General features: G+C 59.3%; 1 protein-coding gene across 1 annotated transcript; it reads left to right on the top strand.

Moving 5' to 3' along the window:
• Window positions 1–3,833: 3,833 nt before the first annotated feature.
• On the top strand, window positions 3,834–8,795 carry ACVRL1 (activin A receptor type II-like 1). The gene is made up of 9 exons (XM_010186345.1): window positions 3,834–3,900; window positions 4,956–5,183; window positions 5,541–5,740; window positions 5,833–5,932; window positions 6,288–6,434; window positions 6,512–6,787; window positions 7,055–7,252; window positions 8,432–8,562; window positions 8,661–8,795. Exons 1-9 carry the CDS (start codon window positions 3,834–3,836, stop codon window positions 8,793–8,795), a joined length of 1,482 nt encoding a protein of 493 aa, XP_010184647.1.
• The last annotated feature ends 139 nt before the right edge of the window (window positions 8,796–8,934 follow it).

Raw genomic sequence — 8,934 nt, 5'->3', positions numbered from 1 at the left:
AGTGGCGAGCAGAGGGGTCAATCAGGCCCTGTAATTTTGTTAGGAAAGGGGCTGCAATGCCAGCCTATAGGAGTGGGTCACTCTAGGGGGAGAGCAGCTGGGAAAAAGCAGGGATGGGGCTTGGAAAGGCAGTGGGGAGTGAGGAGGGGGATAGAGGCAGCTGGGAGTGGGGGCACCCAAAGAGCAGCCTCAAAATGGCCAAAGGGGAAGTGTTGCTTCCTCTGCCCACAGCCCCACGTGTCCTGGGGGAGCAGGAAGTGCCCGGCCTCCCCCCGTGGGAATGGCACCACAGTCCTGTTCCCAGTGGGGCTATGATGGGGGGTGGCAGGGATGGGGATGGCAGGGGGGACCAAGCGAACCCCCTCGGCCAACCCCAGCCCTAGAGCTGGGGCAGAGCATCCCCATGGGGCGACCACTCGGCAGCACCCTCCAATGCTGTGTGAAAACCCCCTGCCCTTCAGCACAGCACCTCAGATGTGTTGCAGCCAGCACCGAATGACCAGGGAGCCCCTTGGCTGAGCCGCAGCGCTCCCAACCTTGCGAAGACAAGGATGCAGGAGTGGGAGTGATGGCCACACACCTCAAGGTCAACCCTGCAGCATCTCCGCAGACCATTCCCACCCCCAGTACCATCAAAGCAAGTGGCTGCATCCCTTTGGATGATCATGGAAGGGGACGTGATGGACGTCTTGAAAGCCAAGAATCTGGGTGGGAAAGCGCCTGGCGAAGGGCAGGGACAGGAGGAATGGGGTGAGTGAGAGCAACCAGCACTGAGCTGGGGCCCGGTGTGCTGGAGGAAGGGAGGCTGGAGGGGACCGTGTGCTCAGCAATAGGAAATGCTTTATTAGCTGGGAGTGGTGGAGAGGGGCCAGGCAGGAAGAGGCAGTAATAAGAAACATTTTTCTATTTTTTTTACAACTTCTCCCACATCCAGACTGCAGGACGCTCGTCGAGCGGCTGCGTTTGGACACAGGGGACTGCCGCACCGAGCCCAGCCACGGCCGGGAACTGAGACGTTTCTTTCCCTGACGCCACGGTGCCAGGATGGGTGCTGGGAAGGAAGCGGCCCCATGAAGCTCCTCCGAGCCAGGGCGTGCGACACCGAGCAGAGCGGCCCTGGCTGAGCTGCGTGTGCCACATCTGAGCTCAGCACCGTGACCAGGAGAGCCTCACCAGGACCCGGTGCTGCCGTGGGCACCAACGGCTGCTGTAGGTGAGTGGGGAAGTGCTACGGGGTCCGGGGGCGCACCTAGCTCAGCCTTTCCCTCCTGATTTCCCCTGGTGCAGCCAAAATCAGGATTAGGCCCCATTTCCTTCACTGTTCGGTGCCGAGGCTGACATCAGGGTTAGCGGAGGCTGGAAGCGGGAGTGTAAATTCGGATCTACATCACGCAGCAGGAGCAGGATCTGTCCCCAGGTCCTTGCTAAAGAGCTGAAATAATCCACGGCTGCAACCAAAAGCCCGGAGCTGGCATGGGAAATGGGGAATTTGGGTCTATTTTGACTTGGGAAATGGGGAATTTGGGTCTATTTCAAAAAGGCATGAGGAAAAATAAGGGGAAGTTGACAATTCCGTGAGTTGCAGGCTCTGGGGCACCGACAGCACCAACGCCACCTCGATGCATCCCAAATCCCAGGTCCTTCGCAGGAGGGTGGGTAAGAAAGACCCAAACGGCCGCTCCAGAGGCTCCATTTTCAGAGCAAAGCATCCAAACCCTACGGCAAGGCTGGGGCAGGATCGCCCCACGCCGTGCAGGTCCCTGCACTGAGCCTTGCATCCATCCCAGCTTCACTGGACGATGCAAATGGCTTCAGTGCTGTCACCAACTTGCAGCTACAGGGAGGAAGGAGGAAAAACTCTGGCCATCACCTGAAACCAGGGTGAAGGCTTGGAAGTCCATGGCAAAGCTCTTGCCGACTCTGACGTAGTGTCAATCCAACCCTCTGCACCGGCAGCTGTCTCACCTTGCTGCCCCTCAGCTGGCGCCGGCACCAGGGTCCCCGCTGTGTCTGGCTCCCTGCGAAAAGGCGACACGGGGGAAACTGACTCAGGAGCCACATCCTGCAGCGAAACACCCTTCCCGGGAGCAGCAGAAACTGCAGGGGAGGACGGAAGCCCCGGGATTGCAAAGCTCAGCCAAGCCACCCCAGTGAGAGCCAGGGAACCTCCGGCTGTCCAGTGTGTCCCCAAAGATCAGCCCCACCTTCCCGAGGGCTGGGGATTGCTCTGGACCCCATCGGCTTAATTAATGAAACCCCATCCAAAAGTTTTAATTGGATTTTTTTTTTCTTTCTTCTGCTGCAAATTCCGAGGGATGGAAGGAGGTGACATGGCACCGGGACAGCCATCACCCCCAGCCAGGCTGGGGAGGATGCTCCGGGTGCCAGGAGGGTGCAGGAGTCGCAGCTTCAGCGCAAGGATGGAGGGACAAAGGCTGGGAACAGGGACAGGGCTGGTTTGACACCTCACCTGGGATGTTTTTCCTGTGGGATGCCAGGGATGGCACTGGGTTAAGGTTTGCCCTCAGTTGATGCCTGCATCAAAGTCCCTGTGGCATTGTTGCAGCTATGGCAAAGTTTTGGGTGAGGCCCCAGCTGCTTCGTGTTTTGTGGCAAATCGAACAACTTGGGATTTTATAGAAGAGCTCCCAAGGAGGGGATTCCACCCCGCTCGGGGGTCTCGGACCCCCCTTTAAAGGATACATTTTGTAGGGATTGCACGGAGAAGCAGTCCTGACAAGAGCATCCAGCTCCATGGGGGGTTATATTTTTAGATTAAAGCTGATCCCGGGGCAGCCGAGGGATCAACCCCAGCATCGCTCCTACCCAGGGCACAAGACCCCGCTCCTGCTCTCCCTGGTTGCTGTTTCCTCCCCACAAGCGACAACCAAGTGAGCTATTCTGGGGAGGAAAAGCTCGATTTTACGTGGCAGCCGGAGCCCGCCTGGGTCAGCCACGTCCGTGTGTGCTCTCAAGGGCCGGGTTTGCGTGACTTAGCTTCCCCATCAAGGACAGAATCTAAACAATCTTGATTCCTGTCCCAGCTGCCCTGGGCTGGGCTCCTTCAATTGCAGGAAATGGCGATTTTGGCGTGTTTATGTCAGGAATGACAAAAAATGAACCCAGGAGGGGTTTGGGAGCCCCAGCCAAGCTCTCAGCCATAAGAAAGGGGCAAGGGGTGTGGGGGCAGTGCCAGCTCCGCTGTGTTTGGTTTGGCAGAAACGTTTCTTTTTAGAAGGAGATTTTTTTTTTAAAAAAAAGGAGTAAAAATAGCAAATCTTCCCCCAAAAGCACAGCTGGGGAATTTTTGGCTGCCTACAGCTTGTGTCACCGATAAGCTCAGAACAAAATCCCAAGGCCCGGACTCGCTCCAGTGCCGGTGGAGGGACACATTGAACTCCCTCCCATGCCGCAAGTCTTGCCAAACCTGGGGTCTCCGGCGATGCCATGACATCGCCATGCTCACCGTGGCTGCCAAGCCCATGGGGCCTGCCGCCGGCTGCATTTTCATGGCGTGGGAGCCACGGGAATGGTGGGACATGGTGGAATATGAATCACCAGGATCAAGGTGAGATGATGGGATGGCACGACCATGGCCAGGTCCCTGTGCTAGAGCCCCTCCGAGCGCTGCTTCCCCCCAGCTTGGGTGGTTCCAGGGCTCTGCCCTCAGGAAGGGCTGCACCCAGGATGTTCAGAGCCCAGCTCCATTGCGAAGCAGCACATCCTCGCCCTGCTCCAATGGCCCCCTTCCTCCCCACCAGCCACCCCAGGGGGTACGGGGGGGCCATGGGGGTGCAGGGGCTGCCTCTGACTCCTCTGCTCTTGGCAGGACGATGCGGTGCGGAGCCTGCGGCCGGGCGGTACTGGCACTGGTGACCCTGTCCCTCAGCTTTGCGGCCGGTGAGTACCGAACTGGAGGAGTTAAAATAAGCCGTCGGCTCTTTGGGAACGTCAGCACGTGGCTCTGCTCAAAATAAACCACCTCTCAGGGACTCACACTGGGGACTGCTCCCCTCCAGGATGGTGACCTGCCTCCCAGAGAGGATCTCGGCTTAATTAATTACAGTTCATCAAGCGCTTTGACGTCACTGGAGGGGAGATGGGGAGAAAGCTCACGTGCCTTAAAATGTGTTTGTTTTTTCTCTAGGGGTAATGGTGGGGAGTGGGGCTGAGCTGCTCAGGATCCCAGGGGAGCACTGGTGGCACCTGGGGGCAGATCCAGGTCCCACTGGGTCCCTGTTCTGCCACCAGTCTTTGGGGGATGACAGGTACAGGAGGGGGGCTGGCCACGTCTGTCTGTCCCCTTGCTGCTGTCTGTCTGGCTGCCCCAGCACTGAACCCGCTGATTCCAGGAGGGATATTTTCTGCGTCAAAGGGCAGAGCTAAATCGGGAGGTCGGGAGTGCGGCCACTCCTTGTGCTGCTCTGGCGCTCCAGGAAGCGCCTTCAGGGCGGCCAGGGAAAGCTCCAGGAAAGACCCCGGTATTCGGCACCCAGGTCCCAAAATGTGGCATCCCCACGGCACCCACTAGGGTGAAACCAGCTGGGTTCAGGGCTTTTGGTCCCATCTTGGCTCCTGTGGGCAGTCCCAGAGCTGGGCACTCCCACAGGCAGGATGGGACCCTCTGTGCTGTCAACCAGTGCACCCCAGTTAATCCCAGCTGGTGGGGCTGGATGCACGGCCCCTCCGCTGCTTCCCTGGAGACATGGGAACAGGTAACCTCCAATTCTGGGAGTGGCACTTGGGTCCCAGCAGGGAGCAAAGGATTTTACACAAGGTCCCAGGATGGGCTTCCCTGTACTGAGCAGCCACCTTCCCCAGCCCAGACTGTTGGTGGTCCTGGGCTCCAGGAATTTGCTTCAAGAACATTTAGCACAGATGTCAGCGTCCCCAAAGCCACCGGTGGGCAGCGGGGTGGCCTCACAGCACAACGCACCCTCCCTTCATGCCCGTAGAGGATTTCCTCTGTGTTTGCGACGTCCCCCATTGCGGCCAGCCCACCTGCACGGGCAAGGTGTGCTTTGTCAGCAAGAGGAAGGAGGAGGACGGGACCATCATCCAGCACCGGGGCTGCTTCTCTCAGAACATCCTGGAGAACTGCCACACACCCGTGACGGAGCAGTACGGCATGACGTGCTGCCAGTCCAGCATGTGCAACACCGAGCTGGAGATCTTCCTGCAAGGTACGGGGGCACGGACGCCTTGGAGGAGCTAGGGGCAGGAGGGCAGAGCTGCGGCTGCAGATGTGGTGGGAGCTCCAGATCATCTCCACCCTCCCTCAGCACCTCAAAGGTCAACCCTTTCCCTGGTGGGACAGGGCCAGTGAGATGTCCTCAGGTGTTCCTTCTTGGGCTGTGCCTGCAAAGCAGCCATCCATGGGGTTTAACTCCAATGCAGAGTCACCCTCCCTAGGTCCAAGCCCTTCCCAGTCCAAACCCAGGCACCAAGATCCCAACCCTTCCCACTCCAAGCCCAAGCACCAAGACCTCCACCCTCCCAGGTCCACCTTCATGCTCCCATCCATGGTTTCCCCCACCCAGGAGAAAAGGCCCTGGGAAAGGCGCTTTCCCTGCCCAACCTCCTCTTGATGATCTTCGTCCCACTGCTCGCCCTCCTCGTCCTTGCGGCGCTCACGGCTCTCTTCTGCTGGAAGGTGGCCCAGCACCGCCACAAGAAAAGTGACTTTGGAGACATGGACCTCATGCTGAAGGCATCCATAGTGGGAGACAGCACTCTGGAGGTGGGTGAGCTCCGGAGGGGACCTCAGATGCCCCCAGAAGGAGGGATGTGCCGGGTGTGGGGCACGTCGGGCTGACCCCACTGCCATCCCAGGACCTGCTGAATGATGACTGCACCACGGGGAGCGGCTCGGGGCTGCCCTTCCTCGTCCAGCGAACGGTGGCTCGGCAAATCACCCTTGTGGAGTGCGTGGGTAAGGAGAGCAGCCAGGCATGGGGGGAGGCTGCCCCGGACCCCCAGCTGGTGTTTAAGCAGGTGCCAAACCCCCTTCCCCCAACAGCCAGTGACGGCACTGTGACACCAGACCTAGGATGGGGGTATTGGTCCTGACCTTCTCAGCCAAAAGCCCATAGAGACCCTAAGTTCTCCCCCATATGGAAGAGGCAGAGAGCACTGGGTGGGTGGATGGGAGGCAGTTGGCCACGGTCAATGGACCCCGCACCACCCCATTGCTGTTCCACACCGGGGGCTGGGTTCATCAACACTGGGTGCGGGGAGTGGGTCAGGGGCCATAAGGGCTACATGACATGATGCCACGGTGATGGCAGGCAAAGGACGCTATGGTGAGGTGTGGCGCGGCATGTGGCATGGGGAGAGCGTGGCCGTGAAGATCTTCTCTTCCCGGGATGAGCAGTCATGGCTCCGCGAGACAGAGATCTACAACACCGTCCTCCTCCGGCATGACAACATCCTGGGTGAGCGGTGGGGAGCAAGGAGGGCCGGGAGGTGGCTGCACGGCGGCTTCACAGTCCCAGCTCTTCTCCTCATCCAGGCTTCATTGCCTCCGACATGACATCAAGGAACTCCAGCACCCAGCTCTGGCTCATCACCCACTACCATGAGAACGGCTCACTCTATGAATACCTGCAGAGGATGGCCCTGGATGTGGAGACCTGCCTGGGCTTGGCCTCCTCCATCATCTGTGGCCTTGTCCACCTCCACGTGGAGATCTTCGGTACTCAGGGCAAGCCCGCTATTGCCCACCGCGACCTGAAGAGCAGGAACATCTTGGTGAAAAGCAACCGGCAGTGCTGCATCGCAGACCTGGGTAAGATGGGGGACAGGATGCACCGCCTAGGGATGCAGTGCTCGAGGGATATGGTACCCCAGGGATGGTAGTACCCCAGGGATGCAATACCCAGGGACGTGGTGCCCCAGGGATGTGGTACCCCAGGGATGAAGCACACAGGGACGTGGTACCCAAGGGATGCGGTGGCCCAGGGATGTGGTACCCCAGGTATGTGGTGCCCCAGGGCAGTGACATCCTGGGGATGCAGCACCAGCATGGCACTGACCAAGGCCGGCATCCCTGCAGGACTGGCCGTCATGCACTCTCAGGGCAGCGACTACCTGGACATTGGCAACAACCCCCGGGTGGGCACCAAGCGCTACATGGCCCCAGAGGTGCTGAGCGAGCAGATTCGCACTGACTGTTTTGAGTCCTACAAGAAGACAGACATCTGGGCGTACGGGCTGGTGCTCTGGGAGATCACCCGGCGCACGGTGGTGAACGGTGAGTGGCTCCCGGCCGGTCGGCCGCCACGCTCCCAATGAGGCTCCTTGCCTGCTTCCTCCTTCCCTTCTTTTTCCTTGTTTTTTTTTTTCTTTCCCTTCGCCCAGAAGATTAGCTGTAAATTATAAACACTGTAATCTAGTGTCAGCACCCGGCTCCCTGATTAAAGGGCCCATTAGACTCAATCAGTGCTTTGTTTGTTCAGTGCTGATTAGAAAACAAGTGGCGTGGAGCGCTGCCTGGAAGCCGGCCATGGCCTGGACCTCCGACCAGCAGGGCTCAGCCTGGGGGAATAGGGATGGGGACAGGGTCCCCCACGCTGTGGAGAAGTCTCCTCAGGGCTGCCCTGCACTGCTCACTGTCCAGCAAAGTCCATTAGAGGCATTAATTAATGGTTGGGTACTGGCGGGTGAGGCAGGAGGTCCCCCCAAGGTGCAGTCTGGCCAAGATAATCTCATTTACCACGCGGGGCTCCTTCAGATTAAACATTTACTTCGAATTACCAAAGCCATGTGCAGGGGGTGACTTTCAGCCGGGTGGTTTTAACCCTTTCAGGCACCTGTGCCCTCCAGGATGGGCTGCATGGTCCCTGCACAGTCCCAGGGCATTGGGGATGGGGGCTTTAGGGGACCCCGACATTCAGGGGCCACCCCCCAGGGTGCAGGGAGCTTGGGGTGGCCCAGAGAGGTTAAACCCCCCCCCGACACTCAGACATATGGAGGCTCTAAGCGGAGATTAATTGGGCCAGCTGGCAGGCTTATGGGGGGCTGCCAGCGGGAAGTAAGGGGCTGCGGAGTGGCGTCAGTGCTGGGAGATGGTGGTGGTACTAGAGCCAGTGCTGGAGCCATGGCTGATGCTAGAGCTGGTGCTGATGGTCATGGTAGGGCTGGAGCTGGAGCTACCAGTGGTGCTGGAGCCGGTGCTGGAGCCAGCCCCATCCACCCTGGTGAGGTCCCATGGTGCAGCCGGTGCCAGAGCCATGCACCACCACGCAGCATCACCACTGGCGTGGTGGAGCAAATCCCAGCGGCAGTTCCTGGGAACCCGTGCACCCCCCAAGGCGGGCTGCAGGTTGGTGGTTGATGCTAGAGCTGGCGCTCTTGGTCATGGTAGGGATGTGCAGGGAGGGAGCTGAACCACATGCCTCCCACTGCCATCCTCACGTTCCCCCTCCCGCAGGCATCGTGGAGGAGTACCGGCCGCCTTTCTTCGATGCCGTCCCCAGCGACCCCAGCTTCGAGGACATGAAGAAGGTGGTGTGCGTGGACCAGCAGACCCCTGTGGTCCCCAACCGACTCTTCTCCGACTCAGTGAGTCCTGAGGCAGGCCACCCCACTCCCACCCTAAGCCAGACCTTTGCTTCCCATGAAATTCCTCTGTTTTCCCCTCTTTTTGTGCCTGCCCCCAGGTTTTGTCAACACTGGCAAGGGTGATGAAGGAGTGCTGGTACCAGAGCCCCTCAGCACGTCTCACCGCCCTGCGCATCAAAAAGACACTGAAGAAGCTGAACAGTTCCCTGGAAAAGCCCAAGCTGGAGCAGTGAGCGCTGGAGCCACTTGCCACCTGCACCAAGGACGGCGGCGAAGCCAACACCGCGACAGCACCCAGTCATGGAGGGAGTTTTGCTTGGACCCCTCCTCAGAGCCTTTTTAATTTGCAAGGAGGGAAAAAACGGGGGGGGG

This window comes from Mesitornis unicolor, unplaced genomic scaffold (assembly GCF_000695765.1).
Source record: "Mesitornis unicolor isolate BGI_N332 unplaced genomic scaffold, ASM69576v1 scaffold9116, whole genome shotgun sequence".
NCBI lineage: Eukaryota > Metazoa > Chordata > Aves > Mesitornithiformes > Mesitornithidae > Mesitornis > Mesitornis unicolor.
Note: the sequence above shows the minus strand (reverse complement) of the source record. Positions and strands in the feature narration are given on the sequence as shown.

Excerpts from the sequence above, each read along its gene's own strand:
- ACVRL1 (XM_010186345.1), top strand. The coding sequence starts at position 3,834 with ATGCGGTGCGGAGCCTGCGGCCGGGCGGTACTGGCACTGGTGACCCTG. Across the intron at positions 5,184-5,540 it reads GCTGGAGATCTTCCTGCAAG|GAGAAAAGGCCCTGGGAAAG; the intron begins GTACGGGGGCAC and ends TCCCCCACCCAG. Across the intron at positions 7,253-8,431 it reads CCGGCGCACGGTGGTGAACG|GCATCGTGGAGGAGTACCGG; the intron begins GTGAGTGGCTCC and ends CCCCTCCCGCAG.